The sequence below is a fragment of the Boleophthalmus pectinirostris genome, unplaced genomic scaffold (assembly GCF_026225935.1).
Source record: "Boleophthalmus pectinirostris isolate CB_2022bp ecotype Guang Dong unplaced genomic scaffold, ASM2622593v1 HiC_scaffold_9, whole genome shotgun sequence".
Classification (NCBI taxonomy): Eukaryota; Metazoa; Chordata; class Actinopteri; order Gobiiformes; family Gobiidae; genus Boleophthalmus; species Boleophthalmus pectinirostris.
Window position 1 is genome coordinate 15,351,908 of NW_026571541.1, and position 20,620 is coordinate 15,372,527.

At 38.7% G+C, this 20,620-nt stretch overlaps 2 protein-coding genes across 3 annotated transcripts in view; one reads left to right on the forward strand and one right to left on the reverse strand.

Moving 5' to 3' along the window:
- Nucleotides 1-523, reverse strand: part of rtn4rl1b (reticulon 4 receptor-like 1b) — a 139,237-nt gene extending 138,714 nt beyond the window's left edge. Inside the window, exon 1 of the mRNA XM_055147695.1 lies at nucleotides 364-523. Coding sequence (XP_055003670.1) covers nucleotides 364-376 — 13 coding nt within the window. The 5' untranslated portion in view covers nucleotides 377-523. The remainder of the gene's footprint in view (nucleotides 1-363) is intronic.
- A 1,945-nt stretch (nucleotides 524-2,468) lies between these two features.
- dph1 (diphthamide biosynthesis 1) overlaps nucleotides 2,469-20,620 on the forward strand; it is a 48,427-nt gene continuing 30,275 nt past the window's right edge. For both annotated transcript variants that reach the window (XM_055147940.1, XM_055147938.1), the window contains exons 1-3: nucleotides 2,469-2,603; nucleotides 10,495-10,558; nucleotides 18,751-18,872. In XM_055147940.1, coding sequence (XP_055003915.1) covers nucleotides 10,524-10,558; nucleotides 18,751-18,872 — 157 coding nt within the window. In that variant the 5' untranslated portion in view covers nucleotides 2,469-2,603; nucleotides 10,495-10,523. The remainder of the gene's footprint in view (nucleotides 2,604-10,494; nucleotides 10,559-18,750; nucleotides 18,873-20,620) is intronic.

Below are 20,620 nucleotides of genomic sequence, written 5' to 3' on the forward strand. Positions count from 1 at the left end.
GACCCAGGTACAACTCATAAACTGCACTGCGGCATCAGCTGTATTAATATCATAATGTCATGTCCATGTTGCCTACATAGCCCTGATGAATGTCCCTCTCCCCTGGAACCTAGAGTTGGGCGATTGAAACATGTGCGCCCAATTGCGCATCGCTTGTACCTTGAACACACAGTCATGCAGCGTGCAGCATATTTGATAGGATATATTTCCTATTATCTTCAACCTGACCATCAAAGATCGACAGCCGCAAAACCGGGTGGTGTAAACCAAAGCCAGAGGGTGCAGCCAATGGGGTTTGCGTCGAGGGAGATTGCCGAGATAAAAAAGGTGTCATAGAAGAAAAGTTAAAAGTAGCCTACTTACCCCGTTTGAACATTTTGCAGGCTTTATGTGCTTGTCCTCTGCTGCCCTCCGAGATTCATCTACTCCTATATTCCAGACTTGAAGTTGGAGAGGTTGTAGTTTTGAAGATATGGATCTCGCCTTTTCACAGTCACTTACTCTTCACTGCACTGGTTCTCACTCTGCAAGTCTGCATACGACTGAACACACACCGAAAATAAATGAAAATAGCATCAAAGCAAAGTTTGTAAAATAATAACAGCAAGGCTCCTAAAACATCACATAAAACATGAAAGCGTATCTCCACCGAGTAAAGCGCGCCCTGGACCAGCACAGCCAACTCCTTTTCTGAAGACGCAAAAAGCTCCCGAGTCAGTTTTGGGGTGTCGGACGATTAACAGGGTATCTCCATAAATGGGCAAATGTTTAAATCATCTAGCCAGCCTCAGTCTCCTCCGCTGTTTCTCCAGATCCACAGGAATTGTATCATATTCGTTAAAATCTCTAATTAACATAAGTTATTTGGATTCCGCCTCTGATGTTGGATTATGGACGCAGTCTCCTCAAATCCTCCTTAATAATGCAGACTTTGATGTCTTCTTTAGAATCCCCCTTTCCTCGCTCGTCTTTCCACTCTCAGTTGTTACATTTCTAATGTTGTCTAAGAAGACCTCTCGGCTTTACGCCAGTGGATCAGATCGTGGCTGCTTGACGCGCGCGAGGCAGGACAGAGTGTGTTGTAGTGGCTGCGTGGCTCCAGCGGGCAGCATCCTGCTCAAAGCCTCTAACTGGCTGCCTCCCTGCGCCGTGCAGCTACAGACACTGGCCCACACCGCAGGAAACACGATAGCGCACAGCACCAACAAAAACACGCCTAGACGCCAGTGAACTCTGAAATCAGGACAGAGCTAAGATATGACAACCATATGCAAATGTACTTGCAAATTATACTTTTTGTCAAAACAGATCCTATTTTATGAATATTCTCAAAATAGGACATAGCATCTTACTGGCACGCAAATGCCCGATTTGTAAAAGCATATTATTACTTGTAGAAGTAGATTATAGAATGACTGATGAAATATGAATCTTCTTCAAATATTAGGTGTACGCCTATGTGTTTCATGGTTATCTTAACTTCCCCTGAGAACAACTTTGTGCAACCTGCATAAAATAGTCCAAGCGATCGCAGTGAAAATTGAATCATCCAAAATTGAAATCTACCACAATTTGATGAGTTAATTTATTTGTTTACTTATACTAGGCCAATTTATTTATTTATTTATTTATTCATTCATTCATTCATTCATTCATTCATTCATTCATTCATTCATTCATGCATTTATTTATTTAGTAAATGCTTCAGCCTATAGCACGGTTGTTCGGAGTTGTTCAGTGACATATGACATTGATGTTTTAAAATAGTGTGAGTATTTATAATACATTTCATTTAGCCTCCCTCCCCTCTCCCTCCGTTCAATCAGTGACATCGATTATCTCGGCGCTCTACTCATTTTCCTGGCATTATCTCGTTTCGATTGGTTTTGCCTTTCCCTTCCTCACGTGTGTTGTTTGGATTAAAAAAGATGGCAGCTCCCGCGAACGAGACGCAGGTTGTTTCTGTCAAAAAGGCAACAGGCAAGTATTACGACCATTAAAAACATATTTTATGTGTATATAATGATGCCGAGCGAGCAGGGCGTGTTGGGCTTCAAAATAATGTGAAAAAAAGCATACGATATATTACGCGTTTTATCTCCGTTCATCTCTCATCCCCGGAAAATGACTCCAAGCATGAACCACACTGACTCACCCATTCATAGCAGGGCGATGAGGCAAGGCGGAGAAGTGTCTTGCCAAAGGACACAACACGCTACTGGTGGGATCTGTGATCAAATCACCGATCTTTGGGTCCGTGAGCGATCCTTCCTCTTCTACTGAGACAATTCAAGCCCATTAAGTTATTCCAGTTTGTAGTGAGATTTCGAACGACTACGCATTTGCTATCAGCCAAATAATACAACCTATTATTAACACGCTAATTAATTACACATAATATATCATAACATCTTTAATACTTAGTAAGTCATGTTACTTACTTGTGTCTTCAGTGAGAGGACCACGAAGAGTAGCCAATCAGATCCCTGATGAAATCCTAGAAGACGCTGAACTTCAGGAGGCTATCAAGGCCCTCCCTGCAAATTACAATTTTGAAATCCACAAGACTGTATGGCGAGTGAGACAAGCAAAGGCTAAAAGAGGTAAGAGTTAACATATCCTTTTACTTTTCTTTTTGAATAAAAAAGAAGTCTGTCATTGAAAAGTAACATCATATCAGTGAGCAAACAAATAGGTAATTTTATTAGCCTGAGTAAATTGCCTTTGTGAATTAACTTTGCACAATAGGCCTAATAATGCTGTAGATTAGGGCTGGGTAGTATGATGGAAAAAAGCAGATTGTGATCTGATGCCTATCATGTCATGACAGGCAGATCATGTTTCAGTGTTTCAGTGCTTTAATACATGCATCTTTCCTCCATTCTCAAATTTTATTAGTCAGCCTCTCGTGATCTCATTGAGTGATGGATTTAGCCTTAACAGTTGTAGCTAGTAATTACCTCTTAAATATACAATTGAACTTGGTTTTGGACAGTTGTGAATGTGGCCTTATGCCTCCTTTAGTGTAGCTTGTGGGTATTGTTTTTTTTTTCAAAACAGCAATAAAAGCATGCAGTAGGCAGGCCCTGCATTGTGCTGTGAGAGTGCTATACTGCTTTTCAGTGATTGAAAGTTGTTCGTCTCTAGAGCCGTGACAGCATATAGGTTACACTTTCAGTTGGGCCTGCAGTTTGTGGTTCACCTTTTGTTTAGTAATCTGTCGATGGAGAGAGCTCTTTGCCTTTGTCAGCTGTGGCAGAGGTGTGTTCTGAAACCTTTGTGTGTTAATAAACTTGGCCTTTTCTCTGTAATGACCTGTCTCTCACTGTCTGCATGGGGCGTGCCTGTGATCCCTTAACCTTTCATCTGTAAGACACACTGCTGCTACTCCTCCCCACCCTGCATCTATCACTCCATCTTTCCATCTATCACTCTATCTCTGGGTATCCTTTCTCTGCCTCCTATAGGTTTTCTTTGTTCCACTCTTGATTATTAAGTGTTCTGCATGCCCAAAGTCACAATGATGTTTGTATAAGGGAAGGTATGTGTATGCTAAATACTTGCTATCTACTAAGGATATGAATTTATTTATGGATTTAAGACAATTGCTTAAAAAAAATTTCACACGGGAGTTAGTAATTCCTGGTTTAGTCATGGTCTAGTCCAGCGTTTTAGTTGGCTAGATGGGTTTAGCAATTTGTTCCCAAGTTTAATGTTAGCTATGTGAAAGTGTGAACACACCCTTTCTTTTTTACACTTTGTACAGTGGTTAAGAAAGTTTCCACATGACCTTTAATTCTTCCTATTAAAGGTTGTTTGAAAACTTTAATTGGATTTTAGTATTGGTATCTGGTGTGGCCAGATAATAAATATGACTTTTTTATTCCAACTATTGTACTCTGCGTCCTTAGAAAAGTAAAGAACAAACAAACAAACAAAAAAAACATGGCTATGAGGTTCTGCTCCTTCATTAAAGTCCATGTGACTCTATAAAGGCCTTTAATTCCCCAGTTGAACAAACCTAAGAAGCCCAAGATTCCCAGTCAAAGTTCAATTCAAGAAAGATATGATATTACAGTCCCTGACAAAAGTCTTGTCGCTTATCCATTTTGTAGAAACAAAAGCTTATAACCTCACTTTAAATTAATTGACTGGTTTTAGAAATGTCTCATATGAAAGCTAAAACCCTCCCAAATTATGCTCAATATACTAAAATAAATTTGCTTCACTGAAGAAAGATTGATCATTTAATGAACACAGAAAGGTCAGATTTTGGCAAGACAAAAGTTTTGTCGCCTACAGAAAATTTAACAAATAATTTACTTCAAATACAAAAATATGTTACATAATGTCAGTGAATTAAGTAGTGGTGCTGTGAGATCCATATTTAATATCTTGTATGACTTCCATGAGCTTGAAGGACTGCTTCCATGCGGTTTGATAATGATTCATACAATTTGTTGATGAAGTCATCAGGAATAGCAAAGAAAGCGTCTTAAATGCCTCCCAGAGTTCATCAAGATTCTTTGGTTTTGCCTTCCATGCTTCCTCTTTCATTCTACCCCAGACATGCTCAATGATGTTCATGTCTGGTGACTGGGCTGGGCAGTTCTGGAGCACCTTGATCTTCTTCGCCTTGAGAAACTTTGATATAGAGACAGAAGTATGCGATGGAGCACCATCCTGCTGCAAAATTTGACCCCTTTTATGGTTGGGAATGTAAGAGGTAGCTAATACTTCTTGATATTTTAGGCTATTGATATTGCCTTCCACCCTGCAAATGTCTCGCACACCCCTATACTGGATGTAACCCCAGACCATGATTTTTCCGCCACCAAACTTAACCGTTTTCTGGGTGAATCTTGGATCCATGCGGGCTCCAGTAGGTCTTCTGCAATATTTGCGGTAGCTGTGATGTAATTTAACCGAGGATTCATCTGAGAAATCCACCTTCTGCCACTTTTCCAGTGTCCATCCTTTCAGCAGGCTTTGGGCCTTGGCAAATGCCACACAGTTTTTTAATTGCCTTTTGTTTAGTGCTGGTTTCTGTGCACTGATTCAACCATGGAGGCCATTTCGAGACAGAATTCAAACCTTTCTGGTTAACACAGGGACTTGAGGTGACCAGGCCTGGTGGAGCTCTGCTGCAGAGGAAAAGGGGCTGGCCTTGGATTTTTGAATCAACAAACGGTCCTCCCGAGCAGTTGTCTTGCGGGGTCTGCCGGACCTGGGCTTGTCAAAAACATCTCCAGTCATTTCAGATCTTTTTCTTATTCTTTGTACTTAACGCTGAGACACATTGAAGGTGTCAGCCACCTCAGCAGTGGATCTGGTCTTCAGCCTCTTGATAATTAACGCTTTGGTCTCAGGGTGGATCTTAGGCATGTTGTCAGAGGTCAAGTTGCAGTTGATGTGAAGGTCTGGTGTGCTGGGGTTCTTTTTATACACACCCACTAATTGATTGATCAGTAACTGATCACAAGTGAGGCTGTAATCTAGGATTGGGTGCATCATATGACAAGGTGACAAGATTTTTGTCTTGCCAAAATCTGACCTTTCTGTGTTCATTAAATGATCAATCTTTCTTCAGTGAAGCAAATTTATGTTAGTATATTGAGCATAATTTGGGAGGGTTTTAGCTTTCATATGAGACATTTCTAAAACCAATCGATTAATTTAAAGTGAGGTTATAAGCTTTTGTTTCTACAAAATGGATAAGCGACAAGACTTTTGTCAGGGACTGTAGTGAGAGATCTGAGCTCATTAGAGCCCGTGTGCAGACAAGGCTCTGTACTGGGCTCTTTGTAACTTTCCATCCTGGCATTAAAGACTGAAAGTGATTGACTCTTTTTTTCTAAAACAACTAAATGCAATGCAAAAAGAGTTAAGTGCTGATGAGTAACACCTAGCAGTGCTACAAAGACAAAACACATTATAAACATAATAATAGTGGAGCTGTTAAGGATCAATTGTTCACTTTTATGGTACAAGCATGAAACTTGCCAGATTATTAATACCCCTAGGACCAACATTTCTGGATATGGAACCAAGATTAAGTCGACCCTGGAGCCAAGTACTGCGCATGTCACAAAATGACTCACATGAAAACAAGTCTGGGTGGTCAATTACTGCTTAAACCACCTTTTTTTTTTTTTTTTTTTTTGAAAATAGTGGTAAATTATCACATAGGTTATAAAGAAAAATATGCATTCTCAATTTTTGAAGCCATATTGGAAAAAAAGAACAACAGACTTATACTATAGGTGCTGTTATTCCACTCTCACTGTGTATGTATAAAAAATGCAAATACAAATATTTTAAATATAAAAAAACATATTGTGAAATATTGGAGCGTGAGATTGACAGGTGCAGCGTCGGCAGTGATGCTGTCACTGTATCAGACCATTGTGGTGAAGAGGGAGCTGAGCCGAAAGGCAAAGCTCTCAGTTTACCGTCAATCTACATTCCTACTAGGGCTGGGCGAAATGGATCAAAAAATATATCTCGATATATTTTGCTATATCTCGATATACGATATATATCTCGATATATTTTCAAGAAAAAATAACCCCCTAAAACTGAAAACTGCAAAAACAAATCTGCCAAATTCCACAAGGTCCTTTTTTTTTTAAATTGAAGTGTAAGAGGTCGGCAGTTCATATAGGAAAATTTAAGATTACAAAAAACCCTAATTACATAAATAATTTAACTGTAAAATAAAAGAAATAATACATATTTCCTTCTTTTCTTTCATAAATAAAACAACTCAACTCAAGCTCATCTTTGCATTAACTCTGTTATCCAAACCAGAACCATAACCATGAGCTTATTTAGCAGAAGAAGCTCAGGATGTTTCTTATTTCAACAGATCCATGTTCCTGTCCAGCAGTAAAGAGCTCTGAGGTTTAATCCCACAATCCACTGCAGATCAAACCCAACGTTTCCAAACACAATTGTACAAGTGACACTGCAGCAGATTATTAATTAAAAATATTCTGCATAAATAAACTTTACATTGCTAAAGTTTACAATATATAAAACATAACGACTCTGGAGCCACATCAGCCCGTTTGCGATAATAATGTGTTTAATGCAGTTTTGCGCACGTGTGTTTACATATTACAGAAACGAAACTTAAGCGCATAAACAGCGCACTTCTCATGCAGCTCAGCTCATTTAGCTTCTTTCGGGCTAAAGGACGCGACTCGGTGGAATATGAGGATGTGCTGTTGATAGTCTTGCCTGTAAATGGTGGAAAAGGTTCGTGGTGCTTGAAGCTTTTCACTGGCACCAACTTTCGGCGTTCACGGTGATAGTGAGAAGTGAAGGAGACACGAGCGAACAAAATCAGGGAGGCGGGGGCGCCCGGAGGCGATGAGAGAGAAGGTAAACAAGCGAAGCAGCGAAATCAGAATTGAATATAAGCATTATATCGATATATACGATATGTCAGAATTTAAAATATCGATATATCCTAATTCCCACCCTCACCTATGGTCATGAACTCTGGGTATTGACCGAATTGACAAGATAGCGGATACAAGCGGCCAAAATGAGTTTCCTCCGCAGGGTGGCTGGGCACTCCCTTAGGGATAGGGTGAGGAGCTCAGTCACACGGGAGGAACTCGGAGTAGAGCCGCTGCTCCTCCACATGGCGAGAATTAGTTGAGGTGGCTCTGGCATCTGTTCCGGATGACTCCTGGGTGTCTCCCTCGGGAGGTGTTTCAGGCATGTCCCACCAGGAGGAGGCCCCGGGGAAGACCCAGGATCCTCTGGGGGGACTATGTCTCTCGGCTGGCCTGGGAACGCTGCAGGGTCCCCCTGGAGGAGCTGGAGGAAGTGTCTGGGATGAAGGAAGCAACTGGGGTGGAAGAAAATGGTTGGATATTGGGAAAAGTCCTGGTTAAATCATATTTCTGATAGAGACATCAGTAATCCAAAAGCCTATCCATACAGGCAAAGAAGGTGACATGCCCAGGAGCACAATTTACAATGACAGTATACAGTGCTGCACGATAGATGAAATGGAACCACCAACCATCTAGTGGGAGAAAATGTTTGCATCTGTTTTTTTAAGAATTATGATTATTATTTAAGAAGAGTTATGGGGAAAATATTACAATGAGATAATTATCAGGGACAGTTGACTCTATTCTCATTCAAAGGCAGAAATTGACATTAACCCAGGTCAACCCTATATTTTGTGTTCTTTGGCAAAACACTTCACCTCCATTGCTGTCTGTCTGCGTACAGTATGAATGATTGTATGCATATTATATGTGAAATGTGAAGTGCACTTAGAGTGAAAAAAAAACATGACAAAAAAGTGATGTACACAGCCATCCAGCCCAAATGTGACATGATCGATTTTGTACCTTTACTGCCATTTCTTCTCCAAATCCTCTCCTGCCTCAGAAACAATGTATTTGAGGCGAAAAATGTGGCAGTTTTGGTCTGTTTTATGGTGAAACTTACAGCTCTTCAAATAGAGTTTATATGAATGTTTCTCCTAAAAAAACAAATCATGTTACTACAGACACCACCTCCTCCTTCACTTCCCCGACATGTTTACTCACTGGTGAAACTTGAATTTTAGATACGTCACAGTGTTTTTGATCAACACAGTGAAGTTTTTGCTGCAGCTAAAAGAGCAGGATTAGAGGACAAAACCATACAAGTTAAGGTCTAAAATGTAATTAAACTAAACTAAATATAAGTAAACTTGTGTCTCACTTTGGCAAATCTGTGTCATTCTCCAGTGGGCACCAAACACAAACAAGCAAACAAACTCAAGTAGTGAGGAAACCATAGTTTTTGGGGGTTACAGGTTGTGAGGAAATGGTGATCTTTGAGTTGTTTTTTGAAGTTGTTTAGTAAGTCTAAGTTTCTGATCTTGAGGGAGAGAGTTCCAGAGGGTTGTGGCAGCAATGGCAAAGACTTGGTCCCCCAAGGTCTGGTGCTTTGATTTGACTATGGGAGTGAGGAGATTTGAGGAGCTGATCAGAGTCTGCAGGAGTGGAGGGGCCTGGTTATTGAGCAACATAATGTGCTTATGACTTGAGTCAAAAGAAAACCAGTGATGGAGTATGTGAAAATTCTTCTCAAAACATTGGGAAGACATTTTTGCTTTCTTTCTTAGAGGCTGAGGTTCATCAAATACTTCTGCTTTCCCAGAATCACATGCTAAAATACTTATACTGCAGACATCACTTCTGTACACATTATATCTCCTGGGACATTTATTACCACAGCACAATGCTCACTTCTGTGTTTTCTAAAGGCTAACACTTGTTTGAGGTTAAGCCTCATTTCTATGCAGTATTTCATTATCATTATGAAATATGATAAGGCATTTACAGATCTTTAGAGATGGCTAAATGTTTTTTTGTTATCAAAATCTCAATAAATATGGCTTTGAAACATACAATCTTGTATTAACTTGTATTTCTACCACAGGGAACCCACACAACGCTTACATTCTGGAGGAAAACAGTCACGTGACCTCCTTAATGCTTTGGAGTTTAGAAAAAAAATAGTTGTTCAACATTACAAAATTTATAACTAAGCAAATTAGACAATAAAAAAGGGATTATGCAGTATTTTTTTTTGACAGCCTCATTTTCATGTATTACATTTTGTGACATGTGCAGTTCTCAGCTCCAGTGTTAAATTAGGCTTGGTTTCTACATCCAGAAATATTAGTCCTAGTGGTGTTGTTAATCTGGAAAAGTTTCATGCTTGTACCATAGAAGCGAACTATTTTGGTCCTTAACAGCTCCACTATAAATTAAACATTGTGAATTGTGACCTGCCTCACGCACTTTACATAATATGAATTATGTTATCTTGTCTCGTTCTCATGGATCCATCTCATGAAAATTGTCTTGTGAAAATTGTTTCTCATCCCATTCCCACTGAGCAGAGCTTCAAATGAAATACTTATTGGTGTATTAGAGTCTCTTATTACCCGTCTCTGAGTTACATTATTAGACATATCATATGTGCCTACAGTCCCACACCCATATACTTCATCTTCATTTGAGTGTCACATTGTATTGACTATAGTATGTAAAAGTATCCTTATTAAATAAATAAATCAGTTTTCATCATAATTTGGCACTGTTGTGGGGCTGAAGTGTGTTCAGTAGCAGTGAGGTGGCGTATGACTCATCATCAGCTGCAGACGTAGTGCCGGTCTTAGACATGGGACAGAGGAAATATACTGTATAGTGTAATGGCTATGCACTGACTCTGAGCTGTGGAGTTGGAGCTCTGATTATTGGTATGGACTGCATCTCCAGCAGTTCTTCTAAAATAAACCAACAGTATGAAGAGAAAATGCCCTGAAATGTCACTATTAGCTGTCAGTGCAGTACTCTGAACTAGAGGCAAAGGCTATGTATAGCACCAGAGTCGAGGATTTATTAAATAAGTTGTCGCTGTCACTCTGACACAGCCATATAACCTTGATATTTTGCATTTTCTATTTCCCAGTGGCTCTGCAGCTTCCAGAAGGACTCCAGATGTTTGCTTGTGTCATCGCGGACATTATTGAGAGGTAGGAACACTGAAATATATGAGTCACATCAATCCATCTCCAGTGCATATTTGATGAAATGCTAAAAAACAGAATAATGCTAGGTTGCGAAAGTTACTCCACTTCTTTTTTAAATTAATGAATAGAAATGTAATGATAAAGCATTTTTGATGATCCTCTCTGGTTCACAATTAGAAAAGAGAGAGCAGGTATTATTATGTCATTAATTACTTACTCTCTGGCAGACGACAACATCAACCAACATAGATTTTAAAGAGAAGTAGTTTCAAGTGTATATAATAAATCAAACATATTCTTTTCTTCAAGCCACTCCTAAATATTTTAACCCAAATGGCTCTCCTCATTTAACAGCAGCATGGTGTTTGGTCGATTCAAACCTGGTTTTGTGATGGACAAATGGAAGAATAGAGTGGCAAGAGTGGCAATGAATGTTTGTGAATAGCTTTATATTTGATTTTGCTCAGGAAATTCATATAATCATACAGCTGCTTCTTCTGTTTGTGCTTGACATCAGGAAATTACATAGTTATGCAGTACTTAATAATCAAAAATGAATAAGGTTTTAGAGGAAGTCTCTCTGTATCTCAAAATCACAATATTGGTATTGATATCAAGGCTCAAATCCTGGATATGACTTTTTAAAATAGCTATGTATATTTTACTTTTATTGATTCCTGCTGTAATTGTATATTATATTATATATGGGCCTCTATAGAAAAGCTTTTGAGAAGCTATATATATCTATCTATATCTATATCTATATCTATATCTCTATATCTATATCTATATCTATATATATTATATATATATATATATATATATATATATAGATATATAGATATATATATAGATAGATATATAGATATATATATATAGATAGATAGATAGATAGATAGATAGATATAGATATAGATATTGCTTTTGCCAACATTGAGAGTTTAGTTAAAATATTAGACTGCTTTGAGGATTTACAAAGTTTTACAAATGTATAAACCTTGCCAATATAACTAACAGAGAAGCTGTATAGAGCCAGGTCTGATGAGTTAGTGAGAAAGCTGTTGTGGAGGCAGTTGGTTCTTGGAGGACCATGGAGGAGTTTGTGATTCAGCACAGCATGTGATGGAGGCCATCACCAGTGTACCTGTTGTCTCCTCTCATCTTGTCGTGCTGGTTGTATCTGGCAGCGTACAGCCCTGGTGGTGCAGTCGTCCTGTCAGATTCAGAGGGTTTGTAAATTAAAAAGTGTAGTATCCAGGTGCAGTCTCCTGTCCATCAGAACACATGCTTTATATTGTGCGCGTCAGGTTGAATCATTTGTGTAGAGACAGCAGCCCACAGGCTCATGGGTAAATGTCAGCTGTGCCATTAGGAAAGAGTCTGGTGGAGCCTCCACGCCTCCTGCCCTCACACCACCAGTCCTCACTGCGCCTACAGCACAGATGCGCTGTATCTCCACTCTGACAGATAGTGTCAATGTACCGTATACATTATGCAACTGATCACATTTAAATTAAGTCAACATCCAGTTGTGTATAATCACCAGTGATAAGTTTGAGGCATTTACAGCCAATCTTCTTTCAGAAGTTAATCAAAGGAATACATAGTGCTGTGTTCTGTGTTAAATGGTATAAAGAGTGAGTTTTCAACCAGTCACTTATAGCATGAGCTCTAAGAAATGCTCTCGAAAATGGTGATATCACTCTCCACTATGATGCATACATGTGGCAGAAATTACACTGAAATACTTGGTCTAATTGCTTGCTGTAAATTGAGTTTTGGTACGTAAGCTGCGTTAATAATCTGTTGTTGTGAATCTGCATGGGCACCGATTGCAGCTTCATCTGTCAGTGCGGCCCGCGGTAGGGGGGTGGGATTGTGCGTACATCTACCGCGGGCCGCACTGTCATTATTCTTTGGAATTAAGTGGAGGGCTGCAAAAAATCCTTCCGAGGGCCGCAGTTGGCCCCCAGGCCGCGAGTCTGAGACCCCTGGGTTAGACAGTATTAGTTGGGTCATTATTTTAGTTAGAGTTTAAGAATTTATGTGGGACTACAGCAGACAGGAGAATGTATTGTGTAAGTTAGCTGATTGTTTGGGAGTTACTATCTTAGTACATATAAATACAGTTTCCTTGTTTAAATTGCTGCCTTTGTATGAACTCACATGCATGTCTTGTGAATGCAGTTTGGACAAGATACATTTGGATTTTTATTTTATTTTTTTTTGCCACGCCCTCTTTTAGTAGCCTAATCGGTCGACAGGGCATATCCAATATTTTTTTTAGTTGACTAGAGCCCTACCACCCACAACAGGTCCCTGTGCCTGTCTATCTTCAGCTATAGCCCTCCCCTATTTGTGTGTATCATGCCAAGGCTGTGGCTCTGCTCCACCCTCTGGTCACCTGGATCCCATGTGATGGAGAGGTACATCATGTCCAGACACAATGGGAGTTCTGATAGGTGCTGACATCGTGTAAAATAATTTCTTGACAGGATAGCACCTTGGAAATGTGCTCAGCCGTCATGAAGGAACAATTGATTCCCTCAAGAAAAGACGTAAAAGTAGTGTCTGTGTCATGGACAAGACTGAACATCACAAAAGATCTATTTTATGTTTTTTATTTAGCTCCAGACCAGTCCTGACCTTTGGACTTGAGCATGAAAATGTTAAGACAACTGTATTTTCCCATTATGATATTATTGTTGACCTAAATGTGATCTTATGTTGTGTTATAAAAAAAAAAAAAAAGTAAATAAACACATCTCTGCTTAATTATATTTCATGAGTTAATTGTTTTCATTTTCAGAACTGCAAACTTTTCTGACAGGTTAGCACTGTTTAACACAAAATCACAAAACGATATTATGTTTTAAAATGCTCAAAGGGCCTATATATATTTTGCTGGTTTACAGTCAGTCCAGAGACATAATGAATAAGCTCTAGTCATTGTAAGAGTTGATCCAGTGCAGGAGCGTTAACATGTGCTTTCCCCCTGTGGAGCAGCACTAATACCCTCTATCTCAACACACACTTTGGTCTCTTATCCTGTTTCCGGTCTTTAGCGCTCTCAGATCTGATAACCAACATATCAAACCACATTTACTGTCCTTTATTATTTTTGAAGATCCCCAAAAAAGATTAGCTACACTGCAGGTTGTAGGCTCCAGAGATTTCAAATAATAAGTCATAGCAAAATTTGCCTAACTGCTTTTATGCAGCAAATTGAATAAGGCTGCTATAAATAACATGTAGTTGTGTGTGTTTTGTATGTCAGATAGAGGAACCCTACATCGGCTTGACCTCTTGTTCATGAGAGACACATACATGGCATGACAACATTACTTGATCATTTAATCTTCCCACTGTCAACTGACAAATGTATTTTTTATGAGGGACTAGTTTGTGGGTGAAGGTAGATTATAGATGATCCTGATCCTGTGGTCAATCTTCACTTGTACACAACAGCAACTCAGAGTTTATTTGACTTTTATTGATTTAATTTTAGTGGGAAAAGATTATCTCTCTCCTTGCTATAGTTGAAGAGAATGTTGAAACTCAATGTACCATATTTAAGCACTATTAAACCTCCCTGTCGCTGTGCCAAATGACATCACGATGTCAGTATTGTTAACATTTGCAAACTTGAGCATTAATTAGTTATTAACAATCATGTTATTGCTAGCATTCAGTGCTCAGATTCACTGAATGTTTATCCTTATGTCTCCTTATTTTATAGACATACTGGTTTATCTTATTTTACAACAATTGGTGTCTTGAAGCGCTTCAATAAAAATTGTATAATTAATGTATACAAACATCAATGCTATGATTTATTTTGCTTGTTAAAACACTTGTGCCAGTGTTGTCACTATAATCTCTTTTGGTGAAAACACAAATCAACAAATTTAATATTTTAAAAGGAAAAAGTGTAGTTTTATTATTAATTACTGAATATATTTAACTTAACCTAACTTCTGTTTATTGCCAGTAATATTAGCAGTATTTTCCTCAGAGGAATTGATTCCTTAAACATTCAGAGGTGAGGTTGAGTGACAGGCGTGTGTTGGCACACATGTTCATTTGAGCTGTCTGTCTGCAGAGCCTCAGTGGCAGCAGCTCAGAGAAGTGCTGCACACCTGCACCCACCTCGCTGACCTGCTTGTCAGTGTGTTTCCCAAGAGACTGCTCTGCTACATCTGCTATTATTAGATCAGGGATGCAAAAGTCACACAGCCAGTCCAGACCATCTACACAGATACAGAACAGCTAAAAGACAGGGGCGGTGAGGGCGCATCAGTGCTGTCCTCTTCCAGGAGGGGGTCAGGGCTAGTCACATTATTATAGAGCATCATACACGTACATGACATTAGGTTATGCCTCCTCTCATATTTCCATTTTACATGTTTTAGGTGAATTTTGGTGCAGTCCATATGTATATTATATCTATATTCCACAAATTTGCAACATTCACTACAACATTGGTGAGAGGAGAGTGATGAACTTTTCCGAGGAGAAACTGAAAATCACACCCTAAAGTATTCAACATCGTTAGCCATTTCCTTTAGTTTCTTTTCCTTTAATACTCTGCTACCAAAGTTGCTGTTGAGTAAATTAAACCATCACTGTGTCAAATAAGGAGGCATGCAAATGGGCAAATTGTATTAGCACACCTGTTGACTGCAGCTGATTGGAGTTTCTGGCCTTAGAAGAATTTTCAAAGGAGATAGTTGGAGAGGATCCATTGTTGTTAATATGTTTTGATTCTTTAAAGCCAAATGCTGTCTCCCCTCAGCTATTTTTGAGCCCACCTTTGTGCATTTTATAAGACTTTTATTAAGGAGGAAATCTCATCACTGACAACATCACAAGGTGGAGTGTGTCCAAGAGCTGTGTGTTTCTCTGCAGTTTTCCATTTCAAAGTTTGTTTTTGAAAGGTTTAGAAAGTAAATAAAACAGGTCAATACATGTGAAAAAATAAGGTTGTAGATTGATACTATGTTTAGTTGTGTTTGAAAACTACGGCAATTATTGTATTTCTATATTTCTTTAAGTGTCACTGCTCATTTGCTTTGAACACCTCTGAACTTGATGTTGACTAGAGCTGCATAATATAACTTACTATTTTTGATATTTCAAAATGTAATCTAGTGAGGCTTCAGGTAATAAAAAAAACATAACTGTATCCTAAAGCCTGCCCTAGTTTGTGTGTAATGTGAATGCAAATATGTGTAATGGCTCTTTTCTTTTCTTTGGAGTGTGTGGCTTTCAGTCAGTTGTGAAATGTATGCCTTACTTTACTAGTCAGACTGATCCAGATAGAAACAATACCAAGACCAAGAACATGGTTAACCTGTCTTTAAATATATGTATAACATAATGAATAAAATGTATTTAATAAATGGACCATGCTGTCTTGCTGGCATGGTGATCATCTTTAGGATTGCATTACATTTTTGGAACAGCAAGAGGTAAATTATTATTTCATATGTTTACACATTTAGATTGTATTCTGAACAGGCATAATGATTGTCCAATGAGTGTGCAGCGGCTGGTGGTCGTAACTCTCAGTGAATCCTGTAAATGAACTGGTCACAGTCAGTTTTGTATTGGCTCCTAGCACCAAGCCCATTAGTTTTATATCAAAGTTGTAAATCGCTTGGCAATTTCTCACCCATATTGAATTGTGCGCTAAAGACCTAATTACCAAATGCAGTTATGGAGTTCACAGACTTGTTTGACATCTTAATTAGATCTTAATGGCGTTTCAGTTGCAATAGCTGTGGTAGGCCGATATGAGTCAAGCCAATAATCATGAAGGGGCACTGAAATACACAGGAGACACAGGACAGATGCAGAAATAGGGGAGCACATACCACAAAGTACATGCACTGTGAGTCTGACACATTGGAACATCATGCCCTTGGATAGTTCTTTTCCCAGTGGGATACAGGCTATACATTGCATGGTAATTATCCATGTCCTGGTAGCATCTCATGTCTCACATAGGCCTCCTAATCACATTCTTCACATTTATTAGCATGAAATAATACTGGAAAATAACTAGAAATGCATGCTGCTGCCCAAGAGATGACTTACTAATGGTTCTGCTCTGTGTTGCATAGAAACCTGATTAGACAGAATAATGATGTGTCATATTGAGATTTCCACAGTGTAAATTGTCTTGGGGGTATTGGGAAGTCTGCTGATGCATGTCATAATATGTACTTACTTACTGCTTAGTTAAATACCTAATATGGTAATGTGAAGTTATTTATTTTCAGTTGCGTTATGAAAATGAAAAAAAAAAAATCATAGAATGTAAATTTAAAAGACATTTTAGTATTGTGTGACAACGCTGTATCAAAATGGATTAAGTCTGCCTGTATAAATGGAGAGGGCAACACTAGTTAGCAAGACCTTTAAAAACCTATGTGTAAATTGTATATTGTACATTGTCACCGCATAGAGAAAGTCAGTTGGTTTACCAGGCAAGAGCCCTAAACCCTCCTACATGTTCCTACATGGACAAACTCAATATCAGTCTTTACCGGAGAGGCTAATTGATTCCAATCTACAGGATATTTGAGGCTAATGTTAGTTTATGAGCTGTGCTGTTTTATCAGTGTGCGTGTAGCCTTGGGCTCAGCTGGTCTATGCTGCTCTTCACACAAGAGCTGATATTAGAGGAGAAGGGGCAGGCAAATAAACAGACCCCCTCTCTACTCCCATACAAAATATGATGAGAGTGTCTCAATAAAAAACTAAATGAGTTGATCGAACTCTGGTTTTAGTCAGCGCTAAATAAGACATGGTTGTTGATATAAACCCTTGGCTTTCACAACATACTAAAATATGATGTCATAAAATCAGATGCTGTCCCCTTTTGTCCGGTCTAAATCTCTAATACCAGGCTGGGTGAGTCCATTTACAACCAATTACATGCTATACTTATCACTTTTCTGTATTCTTTTCCCACAAAGAACCTAAGCTTATGTAATTTTAGACAAACTTTATTGATCCACATGGGAACACAATCTAACCAATTACAAATGTAAGAGCAATTAAATAACTAAAAGCTGCGTAAATGAGATACAAAAATACTTCTATGTACAAGTAATAGAAAATATGTACAAGGTGTGCTCAGGAGATAGTGTAACAGAGGTTATCTTTTACATTAGGGTGAGCTGTTGTACAGCTGTACAGTATATAGAGCAAGATTCCTTATTTGATTTAAGAATGGCTTCTCTCCCATGTTGCTTCTCTTCCAGGAAATGGTTCATTTGAGATGATGAAATCTAGCTGTAAACAGTTAAAGCCACAGATTGTCCTGATGTTTCTTATGTCCAGCTACATTGACCGGACCGGGAACGGACCTTGACTGGACCAATTTAATCAGCTTCTGCTACTGCCAACTCTTGCTCTTCTCAACATTTGTCTGTTTCTAGAGCTAGAATAACTGATGATTTACTAACCCTCATCTGCAGCTGAACACAGACAGCGTGTGCTTTACAGCCATTGACTGGTCATAAGGAGCTCAATTATGGCCATGTCTAATTTTGTTATACAGTGACTCAGCTATTGAGTGACAATACTATACACTGCTGTCTGGACCGATTGCACTGCATTGAGCAGCGGCTTAAAATAGTTGGTATAACGTGAGGCTGGAAACTTAAGTGGTACTAATAAACAAAACAGTAGTTGCCCCTTTTTTGAGTGATGAGGTAATGAGGTAAACATTGTGAAATGGTATAAATGTAGATGTAATGTTCCCATTCCCATTGACTATATATATATGTATGTATATATGTATATATATATATATATATATATATATATATATATATATATATATATATATATATATATATATATATATATACACATACACACATATATATGCACACACACACACATATACATATGTACACATATATATGTACATATATATATATATATATGTACATATATATATAGAGAGAGATAGATAGTGTGTGTGTTTATTAGAGACACAACACTAACATGTCTGGAACAATTTGGGTTCATGATTGATCCCATTCAACTGTCTCATAATCACATTGTACTTGCTGTGATGTCATCTGCATTGATCTCTATGGTAACCAGCAACAGGAGGCAGCAACGGTCTTTCACTTCAATGGATTGGGACTGATGAGTGTCTTTGTACATGTGTGTAGGTTCACGGAGGCAGACACTATTGTGATGGGGGACGTGACATACGGGGCCTGCTGTGTAGACGACTTCACTGCTCGAGCCTTGGGAGCCGACTTCATGGTGCACTATGGCCACAGTTGCCTGAGTGAGTGTCATTTTAATATGTTTTTACTCATTGTCAACAGCAAGCAGGTAGCACAGCTGAAATCAGCGGAGACAAATAGCCGTATCTATCGATCAACGGAAAAATATAACTAGTTAGCACAAGCCGCCTACCTCCACAATGGGAAAGTGCAGCAGACCTTTGGAGCCTGGACTTCACATTTCTTCAGTGGATCAATAGAGAACATGCATTAGAGTCGTCCTTTGAAAACCTCAAGCTGTTCTTTAGGGCCTTCACCTCACTCCCACTGTCTGAACATGGAGGAAATGCTAAATCAATACTTTTGATACCTCCCCGCCACAATAGCCTCCCCTTTTCAAAATACCAGAAATAACCAACAGAATCTCAATGCTTCCTGTGCTTCATCTAACTTTCCTCTCTAGTGTGGTTAATTCTTTCACCTAGGGTCAAGCTGCGGATGCTTCATATTGGCGACACGGTGGCTGAGTGGCTAGCACTCATGCCTCACAGCAAGAAGGTTCTAGGTTCGATCCCCAGGTCACCCGGGCATGTTTCTCCCCGTGTCTGGATGGGTTTCCCCCATCAACCCAAAACATGCTATACAGGTCTCCATAAAACAGTTGATAGTCATGGTGAATTAAATAAAATCAATTCAATCATTGTGTCCTTAGGCAAGACACTTCTCCCACATTGCCCCAAGGCAGCTGTGGCTACAATAGTAGCTTACCATCACCAGGGTATAGAGTGAATGAATAATGCTGAATGAATAATGCTGTGTAAAGTGTCTTTGGGGACAGAAAATGTCTGTGAAAGTGCTATATAAATACTTACTTACTTACTTCATATCAAACCAGTGAATGCATCTAATCACAAGGCACAAGTTTAAGTTGAATGTCCAATTAAATATTCTTTGCATTTCTTTTTGTGTTTGCTGAGACTACAGCACATGAAATTTACATTTTAAACTAAATTTTTATACAAAGGTTTGATTCTAGATATAGATTTTGATACTTTAATGGCTGTGATTTTTGACATATAATATATTATTGATAATATTATGTGGTTTGTAGCTCTGATAGATCAAGCTAAGGAAATGTTGTCCACTGTGTGTTTTTTCACTATTGATACTTCATTGGGTATCTAGTTTTGATAATTTTCTCTTAGTATTTTCATTTTTTGTCAACCCTGGCTGATTCATTTCCACATAAAGCAGCGTGTTTGTGTGCTCCCTGCCTGTCTGTCTGTTGTGGACTGTTGGACACCTGTGGCAGATTAAAGACACTGACTCACTCGCTGGGACTGCCTCTGCTGCTCTTTTATTCTCTTTTCATTTCCTCTGGCACATATCTACACTTGAATATTGCTGCCTTCTCATCTTTTGTCATCGTAGTGCACCTTCTGCCGAACATTGTGTGCAGAATAACATTTGCTGTTTTTTAATGTAAATCGTCGAACCTTGCACCTGAGTCCAGTTAACCAAGAAATATCTGACAGAAATTTGACCTGTAAAATGACCAAATAGACACAGGGGCATAGTGTTTTCTTGGCAAAAATAGGTTTTCAAGTGCATCTTATGTAATAATATGGAAAAAAACCTGTGATTAAATAAAAAAATACATACACAGATTTTTCCAGATAAAAATATGCATTAAGTGGATATGATTAATATATTAGAATCATTTTGACATACTCTGCCACACTTGGCCACTGTAATAAGCCGTGACAGTTACTGCTCATATTTACCACGATTTTCTATCAAAAATCAAAAA